This window comes from Macaca mulatta, chromosome 3 (assembly GCF_049350105.2).
Source record: "Macaca mulatta isolate MMU2019108-1 chromosome 3, T2T-MMU8v2.0, whole genome shotgun sequence".
Classification (NCBI taxonomy): Eukaryota; Metazoa; Chordata; class Mammalia; order Primates; family Cercopithecidae; genus Macaca; species Macaca mulatta.
The window spans coordinates 7665914-7684198 of record NC_133408.1 but is presented as its reverse complement, the minus strand read 5'-3'; the positions used below and the strand labels follow the sequence as shown (position 1 = coordinate 7684198).

At 41.9% G+C, this 18285-nt stretch overlaps 1 protein-coding gene across 2 annotated transcripts in view; it reads left to right on the top strand.

The window, feature by feature from the left end:
- IGSF5 (immunoglobulin superfamily member 5) overlaps positions 1–18285 on the top strand; it is a 101178-nt gene that overhangs the window by 45969 nt on the left and 36924 nt on the right. For both annotated transcript variants that reach the window (XM_077995739.1, XM_028845320.2), the window contains exons 5-9: positions 2377–2676; positions 10199–10402; positions 11962–11983; positions 16133–16224; positions 17449–17528. In XM_077995739.1, the coding sequence (XP_077851865.1) occupies positions 2377–2676; positions 10199–10402; positions 11962–11983; positions 16133–16224; positions 17449–17525 (695 nt within the window). In that variant the 3' untranslated portion in view covers positions 17526–17528. The remainder of the gene's footprint in view (positions 1–2376; positions 2677–10198; positions 10403–11961; positions 11984–16132; positions 16225–17448; positions 17529–18285) is intronic.

Genomic DNA, 18285 nt, shown 5'->3' with positions numbered 1-18285 from the left:
ATATTCAGGAAGGAATAATTGAGAAGCTAACATTTCAGAGCAAAAAATCTTTCAGAGCTGACCCAGTTCACTGTACTCTGGGGACTCCTCGATGCACCCTGAGGTCCTTTCAGGGTGGTCTGTGAAGTCATGATTGTTTTCATAATAATATGAAGATTCCTATTATTGTTGCCTTTTTCAGCCTCCTCACAAGTGCACAGGAGAGCTTTCCACTGTACATTGGGAAGGTCTGCATGACTCAGCAGAACTATGAAGATTCGTATTATTGTGGCCTTTTTCATTCTTATTCTTACAAGTGCACAGGAGAACTTTCCACTGTACATTGGGACGGTCTGCATGACTCAGCAGAACAGCATTTTCCAGATGACTGAAGTGTAATAAATTCATGCAAGAATAAAAGGTCCATTCAAAGTGCCAGATAGTGCAATGGGTTTTAACATAACAGAAAATGAAAGTTCCTTGATAGAATTTCAGATTCCACTGTGTAAAAAACATTTAAGAAACCTCAGCCGGGAACGGTGGCTCATGTCTGTAATCTCAGCATTTTGGGAGGCCCAGGCGTGCAGATCACTTGAGCCCAGGAGATTGAGATCAGCCTGGGCAGCATGGTGAAATTCCATCTCTTAAAGAAAAAAGTGCTGGGTGCAGTGGCTTACGCCTGTAATCCCAGCACTTTGGGAGGCCGAGGAGGGTGGATCACCTGAGGTCGGGAGTTCGAGACCAGCTTGACCAATATGGAGAAACCCTGTCTCTACTAAAAATACAAAATTAGCTGGGCATGGTGGTGCATGCCTGTAATCCCAGCTACTCGGGAGGCTGAGGCAGGAGAATCGCTTGAACCTGGGAAGTGGAGGTTGCAATGAGCCAAGATGGCATCATTGTACTCCAGTCTGGGCAACAAGAGTGAAAATCTGTCTCCAAAAAAAAAAAAAAAAAAAAAAAGAAAAGTAAGTTTTGGTACAGTATCAAGAATATCCACAATTATCTGCAAAGCTATTAAATACTCCTCACTGTTCCAACTACATATCTGTGTGAAGTTAGGTTTTCTTTATATCCTTCAAACAAGGCTGTATATTGCAACAGACTGAATGAAGAGACAGCTATGAGAATCCAGCCAGACATTACAGAGATTTATATAAGTATAAAACAATGTCACTCCTCTTATTATTTTAGTTTAAAAGTGTGATTCCTTTCCATAAAAATATGTTAATCAAAATTAACATGTAATAAATTATTATTTCTAAATATATACTTTAAAATAATTGTTTAACTTTAATGTAAAATATGATAAATGGTAGATAAAACTCACATAAATGAAAGGTCTTTGGAGTCCTCAGTGATTTTGAAGAGTGTAAAAGGTACTGAAACCAAAATGTTTGAGAAGTGTTGATCTGGTCAAACTATCTCATTCAGTAAGTACAACAAAGAGAGCCAAAAAAATTCAGTGACTTGCCCAAAGTGATGACAATTTTCTGGCAGAACCAAGATTGGGAAGAAATTTTTTGATTCTTAGTTTAGTATTCTTTCCCTTATGTTGTGTAGTCCAGAGTTTCAGCATGTTTTTGCTTGGACATTTATATGTATGTGTGTATATATATATATATTTCACTAACGCTGTCTTTACTGGGGCCAATCTTCAGGTTGTTTTAGTCACACTTGTGAAAACAAGTATTATTTTCATATGGGTTGTTTTCAGTATGAATGCTGACCTATGCAAGAGTGTTCTTAATAAAAAATAACCTATCCAAGTTATTCTGACACATGATTTGGGTTAGTTATTTCTGTAAATATTAGATTGGATTTTGATTTAATTTGTAATGAGAAACCTGTGTTAAGGCAATATCCTAAGAAGTTATGTTTAAGACCATATGCCCCTAGAAAGAAATAAAAATGTATCTGATTGACCAAAACTCCAGGGGAGACTTGCGTCCCACTCTGGGCTGTGTCCTCGTCACAGTGAGAAGAAGGTGAAGCTCGTTTCTCTTTTTCGCTTTGCTCCCTGGACAGCCCAAGATAATTCTGTAGCTCACTTCAGGTACTGCATAGCCTCCTATGGCACGCACTCTCCCTTTTCTTTCCCATATAATTATTTCCCCTGGTTTCTGACTTTTATGAAGCATTTTCTGTGTAACTTTGTGCTTTCTTGTGAGCAACCTCACCTTCTTCAGAGACCCTGGCAGGTGTGCAAAAAAGACCCAGATAAAATCTGAGTTAAGATTTCCCAGTAGAGACACAGCCCCTTTGGGCTTGGGAAAATAGGTCTCACAAAACGTAATTTGAAGCAAAATTAAAAAAAAAAAAAGAGAGAGAAAAAGAAAACTTAGAAGTGAGAGTCACAGTCATGTCTTCAGTGTGTTTCTCTCTTTTCTTCTTTAGTTATGGGAGAGTTGTTCATTCCCAATGTTAATCTTGTAGTCGCTGAGAATGAGCCTTGCAAAGTTACTTGTCGAGCCTCGCACTGGACCCGGCTCCCGAATATTTCCTGGGAACTCGGTCTCCTGGTCAGCCATTCAAGCTATTATTTTGTTCCGGAGCCCAGCGACCTTCAAAGTGCAGTGAGCATCCTGGCTCTGACCCCACAGAGCAATGGGACTTTGACATGTGTGGCTACCTGGAAGAGCCCGAAGGCCCGCAAGTCTGCAACTGTAAATCTCACTGTGGTTCGGCGTCCCCAAGGTAAGTGATGACTTTCTGCTTTACATGAAATGAACGATTATTTCATGCTTCACTATTATGTAGAATACTCCTTCATCCACGATGCCTGGAAAAACCATATGACAACCTTGATTTCGGGTAGGGATGATAAGGCCAATCACATCTGCTATCAGCTTAATAATCTTTTTTTTAAAAATTATTATGCTTTAAGTTCTAGGGTACATGTGCACAACGTGCAGGTTTGTTACATATGTATACACGTGCCATGTTGGTGTGCTGCACCCATTAACTCATCATTTACGTTAGGTATATCTCCTAATGCTATCCCTCCCCCATCCCCGCACCCCACGACAGGCCCCAGTGTGTGATGTTCCCCTTCCTGTGTCCAAGTGTTCTCATTGTTCAATTCCCACCTATGAGTGAGAACATGTGGTGTTTGGTTTTTTGTCCTTGCGATCAGTTTTTTTGCTGAGAATGATGGTTTCCAGCTTCATCCATGTCCCTACAAAGGACATGAACTCATCCTTTTTTTTGGCTGCGCAGTATTCCATGGTGTATATGTGCCACATTTTCTTAATCTGGTCTATCACTGATGGACATTTGGGTTGGTTCCAAGTCTTTGCTATTGTGAACAGTGCCACAATAAGCATACGTGTGCATGTGTCTTTATAGCAGGTGGGACTGTAAACTAGTTCAACCATTGTGGAAGACAGGGTGGTGATTCCTCAAGGATCTAGGACTAGAAATACCATTTGACCCAGCCATCCCATTACTGGGTATATACCCAAAGGATTATAAATCATACAGCTTAATAATCTTATACCCTCATCTGCTTTTAAAATTCCATCTTAAAGTTTTTTCTCTTATTACATTTGAAAGCCATTTAGAATCTTGCCAATTATTTATCATCAAAGAGCATCAAGTTTGGAGAGAAATGCTTGAGTTAAACATTTTTTTTCTGTAGCTTTTACCTGCCACTAGATATAAAGCAATAGATATTGTGGGAATATCCTGTTTACCCACCTAATACAAAAATTTTTTAAAAACTTTTATTTTAGGTTCAGGGTTACACACGCCAGTTTGTTATACAGGTAAACTCATGTCACAGGGGACTGTTGTACAAATTATTTTATGACCTAGGTACTAAGCCTACCCATTAGTTATTTTTTCTGCTCCTCTCCCTCCTTCCACCCTCCACCCTCAGATAGACCCCCGTGTGTGTTGTTCCCCTCTATGTGTCCATGTGTTCTCATCATTTAGCTCCCACTTAGAAGTGAGAACAGGCGGTATTTGGTTTTCTGTTCCTGTGTTCGTTTGCTAAGGATAATGACCTCCAGCTCCATCCATGTCCTTGCAAAGGAGACGACTTTGTTCTTTTTCCACCTACTAACTTTTACATTCATTGATGAATCATTGCCTGAATCAATTACTTCTATGGTGGTTGTAAAGAGTGATTTCCTGCTTCCATTATTCTTTCCATATCTATTAATTGGCTTTCTTTTGTTAAACAAGAGACTTCCCTCCCCTTTCTTCCTTTTCTTTTTTCTTCCTTTTTTCCCCTCACAGTTTTAGTAGGGACTCAATTTTGTTCAATACATTCTAATCTATTCCTGTCATTTTTCATTTTGACACTCAGATTGCTCCAGACGTGGCCAGTTGGTGTCCCTTCAAGCTGGTGCTGGCGTCCTTCTGACATCCCCCTATTAGTTTTCGAGCACCTGGACCCATTAGGTTTTCCAGACTCACTTTGTACTCCCCTGTCTCCACCTGGAATCAGTCATTTTTCCAGGGAGCCAACCTTAAATATCATACGTTAGACTACTTAAATATGGTAAAGGATGGTCCAGGCTTTGAAAGAGAAGATATTTTAAAATTCCATTAGCACCAAATGGAATAAAATGGACTGGTTAAAGCATATATCCTAACAAGGTAATGATACAGCAGGAGCTCTGGCCTGATTGATGGTACCTTAGAGAGAGAGATTTTAGAGACTGGCTTGCCTGCAAATGTTTTCTTTTGCAGTGGAAGGGAAAGGGAGCACTTAATTTCCCTTTATCAGGTTTAATTTGCTGAATTCTTCTTAGACCAGGACTAGTGCCTTAATGACGGCAGCTGGAGGCATGGCTGCTGGGAGCGGGAGGCTCAGAGGGTGCTTGCAATGAGTCTAGCTTTATTGAACTCATTTGGAAAAGGGTAATTTGTTTCTAAATTATTCATCAAGATCCAGTGCAGCTGATGGCTGGCTGCATGTTATGTGTTTTATGTAAGTTTTATTAGCTGAAGACCTCATTGCAGCCTTGGCTGGCAGAGCTGGTGACCAGACGAGGCTGTAAGGAGAACAGCCAGGTTTCTAGAGAGCCAAGCGTTAATGGGTCTATGCCCATTCAGTCTTCTTCAGGAATCACATAAACATCCATTTTCCCCCCATTTCCTAAAAGTGCAAAGCATTTGTTTTCATTTCTGAAATGATCCCTGCAAGTCATTGAAAGAAGAATGACGTCAACTTTGGAAGCCTATCCAATCAGGGCAAGTCACAGGGTTGTATGAAGTACTTCCTGGTTTATAGTTCAAAAGGTTTCTTTAGAGAAAAGCATTCTGGGAAGACTAACCCTCATTTCAGATCTGTTTTTTAGAAATTGATTTTCTTAACTACCGAAGTGATACAAACCTCGAGCACTGCAGATGTATCCAAAACTAGAGAGTGAGGCCCTCTCACCCTGACTTGGGAGAAGCACTGTCAGAGCCTTCTGCCCCTCGGGGTGCTTTTCTTTGTGCAGTTATTTGTGTGTAGGTTGTGAAATGGTTAAAATGAAGTAGTGTTTTTAGGACACACGAGCACCTTGTAGAATGTAGTGATTCTTGGTTATAACCTTACCGTGTTGAGAAATGGCAATTTTGGGCACAGAGAAGAGTAGTAGAAGTGACAGTCCTGGGCCTTTGCCCTGGCACTGATGGTGCAACTTCGGGCAAGTCAGCAATCTTCAGGGCTCAGTTTTCTCACCTGTAAAGTGGGTAGGAGAAGAATAGAGAAGTCCTCTCTCCCGGCTGTGGGTCAGGGCCAGCAGAGGAGCCTTCTTCATAAATACACTGAGGCTCAGCTGCCTCCTGGGGGTTTTGTTTCATGGGTTTTTGTGGATCCTGGGAATTACAATTGTAAAAAACGTTCCCAAGTTACTCTCATGGGCAGCCAGGATTGGGGGCTACTGAACTGAAAAAAATCTCTAAGGTCCAACCTTCCCATCCAGCCCGATCAAGTGCTTTGTCTACACAGACTTGGACATTAGACAACCTAGGTTCCAGTCCCGGCTCACCCAATCACTAGCTGTGTGTCTTCTGGACAAGTTACTTACCCTCTCTGAGCCTCAGTTTTAGAACAGTCCTTGCCCCAGAGCACACAGGACTGGAAAGGGAGTAATTGTTATCATTCACACTATTGATTCAGAGATCTCTTGTGTCGCCTGTAGTGGGCACAGGGATGTGCTTTGCGCGTGATGGTGGTGACATTTGGTATTCATATGTACTTGGCACATGGTGGTGGCGACATTTTATATTAATACATTTGGTTTCAAGAAATTCTATACCTTTTAAAACCTCTATGCATTCCTTTGAGAGCATCTGGGAAATGCTATCTTCCTTGTCTTCACAGATGGGAAAAGGACAATCTCCAAGCAGAGGTTAAAGCACATGGTAAAGTCAGTAATGAGGCCCTAACAAGCACACAGTGGTGTGAAGGAGCGTAGGGGGAAAGGCAAGCGGCGTTGACCTTGGAGCTCATCTTCGTTAGTCACTATTCAGCTCTAGTGTGCTCATCCTCTCCAGCACACCCGCCATTCACCTGAGCCAGGCACACCCACACCCTCCAGAGGTTACAAGGCACAGACCAGCACCCCACTGTAGACTTTATGCAAATATGTTTATGTCACCTCTGGGCCATATTTTCCTCAGAAGGATTATTCTACATTGGAGACAACACATGGCAGGATGGAAAGATATGAGCCAGGAGCCCTGTGGCTTCCTGTTCTGGGCTCCCTGTGCCATTTACTTAGTTCCTCTGTCCCGAGCATCTTGTCTGCATGCAAATTGGATTATGGATGACATCATTCCACGAGTCTGTTTTCTGTCCACTGTCAGATTTTTGATTTGTCAGTAATATGTGGCTACCACCTATTTTTCAATCTACAGTAAATGCACTCTTTTAAAAAAAAAATTAGCCCCATACTAAACAAAAATATCCATGCATGTGGGTATACTTATGTATATACATATAATATATGTGTTATACATGATAAGCTTGAAATGGTTATGAAAATAAGAAAGGGCTGTCTGTGTAGCCCCAGCACTAAATCATGCCTCTTGCTGACTTATACGCTACACTTTGGGCTCCACTGGATTAAAGGGAGACTTCAGTTTAAGTCTCACCTAGGCATAAAACTCCTTGGAACATTTGCCTTCCACTGGAGTGTGGTCACAACAAATAGGAAGCGAAAGAGTAAGTGATATGGTTCCTAATACCAGCTCCATTTTGGTCAGCGTTTGGGGCTTTTAACTGAATGCAGGCATCACTTTCTGAACTTTGTGGTTAAATTAAGGGACAAAAGAGTGTTTAAAGTCCCTCTGGCCCTCAGTCTCTCCCTTGACTCAGTCACCACCCCCAGCAAAATGTCCCTTCCCTTCTGTTCAACATGCACTCCCTGAAAATAAGGCAGGCTCTCTGTGCTAGATTAAGGCGGGCCGCCTCCATGCTAGATCAAGGCAGGCCATCTCCGTGCTAGATCAAGGCAGGCCGTCTCCATGCTAGATCAAGGCAGGCCATCTCCGTGCTAGATCAAGTCAGGCCGTCTCCGTGCTAGATCAAGGCAGGCCGTCTCCGTGCTAGATCAAGGCAGGCCGTCTCCGTGCTAGATTAAGGCAGGCCGTCTCCGTGCTAGATTAAGGCAGGCCGTCTCCGTGCTAGATTAGAGGAAATGTCACGTCCAGATTCAGGAAGTTTGTCACACTCATGTTTCTGTCTAGTAGGGGAAGAAAAGTCTACCGATAGGGAGTGTGTAAGTCCACAAGCATACTGTCTTGTGTCAGTGAGAATTTCAAGCCTGTCTCTTAAATCTTGAGCCAGACCTCATTGGTTAACCCCAGCCAGCTCCTTTATTAAGAAAACTTGTTATATTTGCAAACTTCAGTTCATAAGAGTTCGTTAAATTGGAACTAGGATGACCACTGCCAACTGGAACCTGTGCGCTGTAACTTACAGCATTCTCAGAACTTTCACACACACCCCTGAACAGCCTGGTGGGAAAAGAGCCATTATTGGCAAGTGAGCCAGAGGCCAAAGGTAATGCAGCAAGAAATGCTGGTCATGAGATTTGACTGGTTCCAACCACAGGAAACCTAAAGTTCTTTCTCAGTCACAAACCTCCCACATAGTGGTCCAACCTCCAACTCAAGACTGTGAAGATCATTGATGCAACTCTGGACTTCATCATTTTATTATCACATCTGTGGGAGGGGGAGTGTGAGAGCATCCTGTCATGTCGTGGGTAGCTTGGGCAGTGTTTACATTCTGGCTGCATACAAGGGATCCCCAAAATGTGGGTCACCGACTGTCTGCCTCAGAATCATGGGGGTATCATTTGGGATATCCTGACTCTGTGTCCCCTGAGGTGGGCTTTGAATCTGCATGTGCAGTGATATTCCAGGTGATGCTTGGGATTCTGCTGTCTGTGGAGCAAGGGGATAAATGTGCTCCTCTGCAGGCGAAGGGTCTGCCTTGTGTCAGTGCTTCAACTCTGGGAAGGTGTGGAATGGGAAGGGTGTATTCTGTTCCTTCCGTCTTCACCATTTTTGGGAGAACCCTTTACAAGTCTCTGTCTATTCCAGCTCATCTTGGATGGTGGGAGAGGTGGAGATAGACAGCATTAGGAAAGTAGTTTGACTTCCTTACAATCCTACAGTTCTGCTCTGGGCATCTTACTATGGGGAGAAAGGTGATCCCTAGACCTGGTTCAGCTGCAGCTGACTGCCTGGTGCATAGACTTCTCTTCTCCATGTAGAGTCATTTAACTTTGACACAGGAATAGCCAACTACTATTGCACAGTCAATTTTCCAGGAAAATTATAAGGAAGAACATCTAAGAGCTGTTTTTGAACGCTAGTCTCTGGTTCCAAAGTGGTGGATGGCCATTGATTTCAAGGCAAACCCCATGTTCCTGTTTCAATATTTTCTAATGACTAGTATCTAATGAAATAGCATGCATTTACATTAATATACCACCCAAGCATGCAGGGTTGAGAACTGTCTCTTAATCTTTCCCTTCATCCATGCATCCACCCACCCACCCACCCACGCATCCATCCATCCACCCACCCACCCACCCATCCATTCATCCATCCATCCACCCACCCACCCATCCATTCATCCATCCATCCATTCATCCTATATTAGGGTTCTCTAGAACCTAAATAGCATGCATTTACATTAAGATGCCACCCAAGCACACAGGGTTGAGTGACAGCCTTTCATTGAATAGCAATTCACAATTAAACAGATCAACTTAAATGTGTGTGGTTTGACATCAGCGTGGTGTGCTAGGGAGAAGCGAAGGGCTAGATGAAAATTTTCTTGCAACATCAGTGTAATTCCCATACTGTCTCTTTCTGTGATGATAAAAATGTTCTACATCTGTAGTGACTGAGCACTTGAAATGTGGCTAGTGCAACTGAGGCACTGACTATTTAAAGACTCATACTTTTAATTAACTTAAATTTGAATTTGGATAATCGTGTGAAGCCACAGCAGCTCTGCCTAAGACATAGTGGAAAAGAATCAAAATGGCTTTTTCCTCTGTCCTTCTCTCCCTACATCCATCTTGCTTCCTGATTGCTCTGCCTCACTTTACCCTTTTTTCCTGCTGCCTCCATGACTACTAGGTAAAATAAGAGGGAAACATACACACTAAGGAAGGTGCCTCCTGAAAAGCTATGGAAAAAGCAATTACTGTGTGAGGAATGAATTTGAGGAGTCGGGGAGTTGGATGGGGCAAGGGTGAAAGCCATGAACCTAAGTTCCTTTAGAAGTGACCCTCCCTCAAAATACCCTTGTTTCCTCTGGGCTCTGGATTCTCAACGAGTGGGGACTTGGAAGGGAGAACAAAATGTCTTTATTCCAGTCTTGTCCATTTTAGTGCTCAAAAAGTTTCCTTGATTAAATAAAGGATGTCAAACGTGACCATCACTATGCCAGCCTCAGGGGATTGTCAGCCAAGCCCTGCCTTATCTACCTTTCAGGGATATTAGAGACATTAAACAACCAACACCTGGACTGGGTTACTAAGAAGTTGTTTACTGGCAGAAATAAATATTGTGATGGAAGGTACTGGAGAGTATTGAATAATTAAACACATTGAAAGAAGCTTGACCTATGACGCCTAGCCATAGCACGCTGAATGGTTATAATATTACTAGAACACATAATGCAACTTGTAATGGGGCAGAATCTGTGATTCTAGGCAGTGCAAGTATCACTAAAATATATATTTTTCTCCTTTAGGCACCGGAGGTGGTATTAATATTCCAGGTATATTATCAAGTTTACCAGGCTTAGGTTTTTCATTGCCTACGTGGGGCAAAGTTGGACTTGGATTAGCAGGCACCATGCTTCTGACGCTGACGTGTGCTCTTACAATACGCTGCGGCTGCTGCCGCTGTTGTGGCTGCAAATGCTGCTGCCGTTTCTGCTGCAGAAGAAAAAGAGGTAACTTTTTTGTTCATTTACATTTGTACATACGTCTGAGCTTTTGGTACAAGCAGTTGAAGTTAATGAACTCATCAGCTCTTTCAAAGATAGATGAACCACAATGTCACTTTACCTCTATTAGAATGCTATTATAAAAAAGACAAAAGATAACAGGCGTTGGAGAAGCTGTGGTTGCACACTGTTGGTGGGAATGTAAATTGTTACAGCTTTTGTGGAAACACTATGGAGGTTCCTCAAAAAAATTAAAATAGAGCTATCCTATAATCCAGCAATCCCACTCCTGGGTCTATATCCAAAAGAAATGACGTCTTCATATTGGAGAGATATCTGCATTCCCATGTTCATTACATCACTGTTCACAATAGCCAAGATATGGAATCAACCTGTGTACATCCGTAGATGAATAGACAAAGAAAATGTGGTATATAGACACAATGGAACACTAGTCAGCCTTCAAAAAGAAGAAAATCCTGTCCTTTGCTACACCCTGGAGAGACCTAAAGGACATTATGCTAAGTGAAATAAGCCAGACACAGAAAGGCAAGTATTGTATGATCTCCACTATAGGTGGAATCTAAAAAAGCCAAGCTTGTAGAAATAGGAGGTAGAATGGTGGGCGTTACCAGGGAGTGGGAATGGGGGTTGGGGAAATGTTGGTCGAAGGGCACGAGTTTCAATTAGACAGCAAAAATAAATTCTGTAGATCTACTGTATAGCATGATGACTGTAATTAATTATGATGTATTGTGTACTTGAAAATTGCTAAGAGAATAGATCTTGGATATTCTCACCACAAAATAGCGATGAATGTGTGAGATGATGGTTATATGAATTAGCTTGATTTAATCATTTCACAATGTGTACATAGCTCAAAATAGATTCCTTCTAGTCAGTCTATGGATCCACTGACTAAAAACATTAGCAATTTAATGACAGTTTTTTTGTTTCGTTTTGTTTTTTTGTTGTTGTTGTTGGGGGTGAGGGCACAACTGTATCAGTTGATACTATTGGTACATATTGATTGAAAATGTATCTTTGAATTAAAGAAATATGGTAATATTAATATAACAGTGTCTAGTCTGTTAAAACAGTAACACCTACTTTTGAGTTATTGTAAAAATTAAATGAGCTAGTACTTTGTACAGAGCCTACCTGGTGCTGGCACATGGTAAGAATTGAATGAAGAGCAGCAATGATTGGTAACACAAAACATCTTTTCTTGATATATGGAGTCTTTATAGTCTCACTAATCAAATTCAATATTCACAAAGTAATAAGTAAATACCCCTAGGTATCTGAAATATAGTAAGTACTATATAGTCTATATTTCAGGTACCTAGGAGTTATTTATTTTTCTAATAGTTAACAGTGAATTCTACTCTCCTATGCTTGGAAGTCATTTGATACTTTGGTATGGGAAAACTTAATAATAAACTTTGGGTCACAAATGCTAACGTTAGGTCTGTTAAAATAAGGGAGTCTATAAAAATTAATGGGACTCGATTTTTAGAATAAGTATCCTGATTTTTCTAATGTAATTTTGTTCTTTTCTGCAGGATTTCGTATTCAATTTCAAAGGTAAGTTTGAAACCACATCTATTTTCTGAAAAAAAAAAATTGAACAACAACAATAATAACAATACATACACACAACTGTGGGAGTTTCGGATTTATATTATCCAAAATTAAGTACTGAAAGTAGACAATGCTGAAAAACACGTATGCCAATCACAAACTCATAGGGCAACATTAACTGTGGAATGAAATAGGTGGGTTGCCACTGCCTACCTTTGACTTGCTCTGGTTCACTTAGGGAAATGGAGATTTTCTTAGTGTCTAGCATTTGCAACTCTTTCCACAAGAGGACACTGTGCACCATGACTGTCATCCTGCCTGCTTTGGGTGGAGGCCAGGGCCACCAGCAGAGGTCCTGCTGGAATTTCTGGGGTAGTGGAGAGCAGTGAGCCAAGCGGATGCCTGCAAGGCACGTGAAACTGTCCAGGCAGACAAATTAGGCAGTGTTCGGTGCTCATTCAGCCACGGGGAGTGGACAGGACTGAAAAATTCCTTTCCTTCCCAGGCTGCCCAGAAGTAGCTGCAAGCACTTTTAAGGTAACTGTGTCAAGGACTTATAATAAGTAGCCAGTAACCCTTTTAAATATCTGCAGTATTAACATAGCCATATGTGCACCAAGGGGAGGGTTTTTTAGACAGCTGTTGTTTCTTGTGGGTAATATAAGAACACATGTAGTTATCAGTATTTTATTAGAATATTTACATTTTTAAGTGCTGAGATTCTAAAACACCCTTTGGCTACATTCTGTGAATGAATGTGCACCATCACCATGTGGCAAAGGCTATCCCTTCTCCCTCTGATCCCTGGCGATCACGAAGTTTGGAGAGAGGACACCACCAAGGAGCAATCCAAAAATATTCCTCCTTTGAGGCCTGACTTAGGGCAAGGGAAGAGGAAGAAAAATGGACCCTGATAATTATTCTGGCATTTCTCTTGATTGCTACTACTGGCAGAACGGAAACCTGGACTCTTGGTTCACCGTTGTTGACTGTGCCAGCATCTTCCATTTCTGTTCTCTGGGGTCTTAGGTGATTTGAAAGCACAGCAAAGTGATCAATAGCTAGTCGGGATAATGGGTAGAGGATAACAACAACTGTAGAATAATGACACTGGGCGCATGAGAAAAGCTAGTGTATCTTGAGTGCCTGATGTACATGCCAGGTACTCACTGCTGCATGCTTTGTAGAGTTGTTTGAATGTGAACTGGGCGGACCTGACCCAGGGCTTGGGCCCTTCTCTATGCAGCCCTTAAAGTTAGGCGAGACTGCATTAAGCTCCAGAAAGACAATGGGGGTTGTCCATTGCATAATCCAATCCCACTTGCTTTCCCCTTTCACGATGTCCATGGTGCTTGCTCCAGCTGCTCAAGGATTTCTTTTGCATTAAAATAATATATATATGTAGTTGTATGTTTATTATAGAAAAAAATCAATGCATGTTTAAATAAATATAAAGATAGGCACAAGAAATAGTTTTAAAAAAATCACCCACACTTCTATAGTTCCAAAGAAATTATTGTTAACTATGTGTGTACCTACATACATAGTTCATGTATGTACCCACAGATATGCACACAAAGCATTTTGTGAAATTTGGATCATAGTAACCATTATTCCATAGCTTGCTCTTTTCACTTGGCACGTTCTGAAGATTATTTCTATTAACAAATACTTGCACACAGCATTTTTGTATTATTTGTTTGATAGTTTTAGATAGATACTTATAAGTACAGAAGAAGTATAAGATAGTTTTAGATAGATACAGATAGTACAGAAAAGTGCACAAGTTGCAGGTGTGTAGCTTGATCAGGTTTCGCAAAAAGCACAAACGCCTGGGCTTGATGGCTGAAAGTCACAGCTAGAACACCCTCAGCATCCCCAGAGTCCCCTAGACCCCTGTCAAATTGCTGCCTACCCCTCCTCCCCAAAGGCGACATTCTTCTGACATCTTTCCCACATCCCCAGAGATGAGGGGCATGTATCAATGGTGTCATTTTGTGTATACTCATTTATGTCTGCCTTCTCAAGCCTCTCACTGTGAGGCTGATCCATACCATGGCACGTGGGTGTCAGTGGTTCATTATTATGTAATACTACATTCTGGGCACATATGCAATGCATTTTTACTTTTTGCTTTAAATGGGTGTTTGAATAGTTTTCAGGTTGGGACCATTGCAAACACTAATGCTCCGGCCAGGCACGGTGGCTCACTCCTGTAGTCCCAGTGCTTTGGGAGGTCAAGGCGGTGGAGCCCTTGAGCCCAGGAGTTGGAGACCAGCCTGGACAACATGGAAAAACCCCATCTCCACAAAAAGTACAAAATTAGCTGGGTGTGTTGGTGCTTTCCTGTAGTCCCAGATACTCAGGAGGCTGACTTGGGAGGATCCTTGGAGCCCAGGAGGCAGAGGTTACAGTGAGCCGAGATCACGCCACTGCACTCCAACCTGGGTGACAGAGTGAGACCTTGTCACCAAGAAACAATAAGAACAACAAAAACAACAACTATTCTGAGTTTTACGGTAGGAGTCTTTTGGTGAACATAAGTACTCATTTCTGTTTGGTTCTGACCAAACAGAATACAGCTGGCCCTCTATATCTGCAGGTTCCATATCCTCTGATTCAACTAACTGTGGATCAAAAATATTTGAAAAAATATAGTAACAGTAAAAAATAATACAAAATAAAGAAGCAGTACAGTATAACAACTATTTGCATAGCATTTACATTGTATTAGGTATTATAAAGAATCAGGAGATGACTCAAAGTGTATGGGAGGATGTGTGTAGGTTATATGCATATGCAAATCCTACACCATTTTATATCAGAGGCTTGAGCATTTGCAAATTTTGGTATCTGCAGGGGTCCTGGAATCAATCCCTAGCAAATACCAAGGGAGACCGTATCTAGTCCTAAAAGCTGGGCCAGAAGGTAGCATATCTTCAGCTTTAGACGGTGCCACATGTTTCCAAAGAAGGGGTACAGGCTTACACTCCCGCTAGCAGTGTGTGAGAGCTCTCATATGTAATAATTTTGACAGGTGCCATGGAATTCCATTTTAGAGAACTATCATCATTTATTTAAAAGTCCCCTCTGATTGGGCACTTGGTTGTCTGTGGTTTGCTTTTATAAATAGCTCACAAATCAACATTCTTTCAAGTACATATTTGTACATATCCTTGATTGTTTCCCTAGCATACGTCCTTAGAGGTCAAGTATGACTATTTTAAATTCTTTGGCTATCCATCGCCAGACTTCCTTCCAGCCTCCAAACCCTAGGAGGCTGCACCGACTTTTGCTTTATTTCAGCAGTTGGCACATCTTTTTCCATAAAGGGCTACATAGTAAATATTTTTAGTTTTGCCAGCCATATGGTCTCTGTCATAAGGACTCAACTCTGCTGTTATAACATGACTATGGCTACATGTTTAGGTAGTCGTAGACAATATGTGAGCTGATAGGTGTAACCGTGTTCCAATGAAACTTTACTTACAAAAACAAGGGGTGGGTCAGATATGGTCTGTGGGTCACATAGTTTGCTGACTTGCTTTATTTGGTGAATGGTTTCTGAGAGTTGAGGAGCAACTGGGGAGTGGAGTCCATGGACCATGATAAACTTTCATCTCTCCCCATAATGGGAATGTGTGAATAGGCAGACGTCTACACCTGCCACACAGTGACACAGCTATAGGTTGCCTGTGTTAAGTTCCACATGTAAGCATACTCTTGAGAGTAACCATGTGAACTACGTAGGTATCCATTGCCAATTAACGTTTGGCAATGTTAATGTCAACAATTAACATGAAGAGCCAGGCGAGGTGGCTCAAGCCTGTAATCCCAGCACTTTGGGAGGCCAAGACGGGCGGATCATGAGGTCAGGAGATCGAGACCATTCTGGCTAACACGGTGAAACCCCGTCTCTACTAAAAAAATACAAAAAACTAGCCGGGCAGGTGGCGGGCGCCTGTAGTCCCAGCTACTCGGGAGGCTGAAGCAGGAGAATGGCGTGAACCCGGGAGGTGGAGCTTGCAGTGAGCTGAGATCTGGCCACTGCACTCCAGCCTGGGCGACAGAGCAAGACTCCGTCTCAAAAAAAAAAAACAAAAAAAAAACAAAAAAAACTTTTAACATGAACATAAAATGGTCTAATTGTAGGAAATCTGAAAAAGAGAAGACAAACAAAGAAACTAAGACAGAAAGTGGAAATGAAAACTCTGGCTACAATTCAGATGCACCAAAGACCACAGGTGAGTAGACAAGAGGGGGTGGTAGAAAGACCTGGAAAAGAGAAAACCGGAAGAAGGGTTGGCTTGCTAGATACCAGCTGCACAGGGAGGACAACTTGACAATGGTGGTTATTATTTTTTGTATAAATTTTAGAAGAAATTCTAGAACTTGGAATATTCTAGGAGTAGGTTAACAGTAAAAATCCACCTATTTGTCTAATGCTTAAAATAAAGTGAGGAAGAACCCTGAAACCTTTAAAAAAAAATTGTTTTTTCCCCATGCTTTCTTTTTTGTTTAAAGCCTTCTACATTAAAACATGTGGGGAGATATTTTAATACATCGGGGGTAACTGCCTCCCAATTTCAAGTAGAATCAAGTAAGAGATCTGTTCCCCTTGAATGTAACAGGGTGTTGGGAATGCTGGAAAATCAGACCCTCTCTTGGGGAGTCTTGCTGTAGTATCTCATTTTCTTGCCATGAGACAATACAGAGTGATAATGGGATGAGGCCATCTCTAAGACAATGTCACCAGGAAGCAGCAGCAGTCGAGTTTTGAAGGCCAAACACACCCCTGCTCTGCAGGATGAATGGGACAGCTGCCCTCACAGGCTGCTGGGAACACCAAATTCCATGGGAAGGTTTTCAGCCAATCGATTCTCACTGAAGGGCCTAAACACCTTCGTTTTCCACAAAAATTGGAGCTCTATTTTCAGCAGCCCCATTTTTTTGATTTTACCATGGCTGCCTCCCGTGTGTATTCTAGATTGCATCTTTCAGATTAAAAAAAAATCCAGAGAGCATGGACTGTTTCCTTTGATAATCTGACCACAGCTTCTTGCAGGTTCCTGTTAGTGCATATTTACTCATTGGTATTTTGAGCAATTAATTATCTTGACAAAAATCATGGCCCAAATCAAACATCTCTGTCTCTTCTATCTCCATTTGTCTGGCATTTATCTTCGTTGATCAGCTATTGAAGCTTTAGATCATTTTGTCTCTGGGTGAAACTAATGTGTCGAGAAAGAAATTGATTTTGAGTTAGTTTTCCATATTTTTATTTCTTTAAGGAAATAACGTTCTAAAGGGATGGGATCTCAAGGGAATTTAAAACAAGTGTTTATGGTTAAGGATTATGCCAGGGGTACTACATAAAAGCAAATGTGTTTCTTTATAAATCAGAATTGTTAGAGCACACAGCTTGGTTTTTGCCCCTTAATGACTCTAAAATTGTTCTTTTATTGCAGAAACCGCTTCTCCCCCTCCAAAATCCTGTGAATCCAGTGATCCTGAACAAAGAAGCAGTTGCTGTGGCCCTCCTTGACAGGTGGTTTAGACCATTTCCCCCCTTTTTGGACTTTTTTGGCCATTTAAAAATTCTTACCTTGTGGTGGGTGATTCTAAAATGGTGCACGTTGTGTATTCATGATGGCGGCACATTGCCTTTCCTCCCCTCCGTATCAGTTGGTCAGTGTGGAGAGATGGGGCTGAGACATGGACTGTTTCTTGCCCTCAGTAGCAGTGGCTCCAAGATCAGGGCTGGTTCTGGGTGACAGCTCTGGGTTCACATTTTGGGAGGATGTGACTTGCTTTGGGACATATCCACCTGAGTTGGCATAAGAGTGAGCAGCATATATAATGTGCCATTTGTTCTCGTCGAGCCATGTTCTCCCAGGACTCAAGTCCATTCTGCTCTCCTGGTTACCCGGCTCCCACGTGGTGCTCATCTGTACTTGGACCCTTGGGGTCTTTGGGCTCATGGAAGGATGTACTGGGTTTGAGGATCAGGACAGAGAAAATGTGGCTTGCTCTGCATGCAAGTTCTATGCTGATAAGCTCAAGGGTTGAAAAAATCCTGTTGGGGTTAGAATTTTAGGGGAGAGAGGAGGAGTCCTTGATGGTTAAGGAATATGGCCAGAATGGCTAAGAGGCTGGAGGTGCCATTAACCTAGATAAGGAATGTTATGGGTGGAGCAGTTTAGGGGGAAAGATCAGACATCTAATCTGGAGCTTGTAGATTCTAAGGTCTCTGTTAGATGTCCACATGGAGACACTGGAAGTGTAGTTGAATTCAGCAGTCTGCA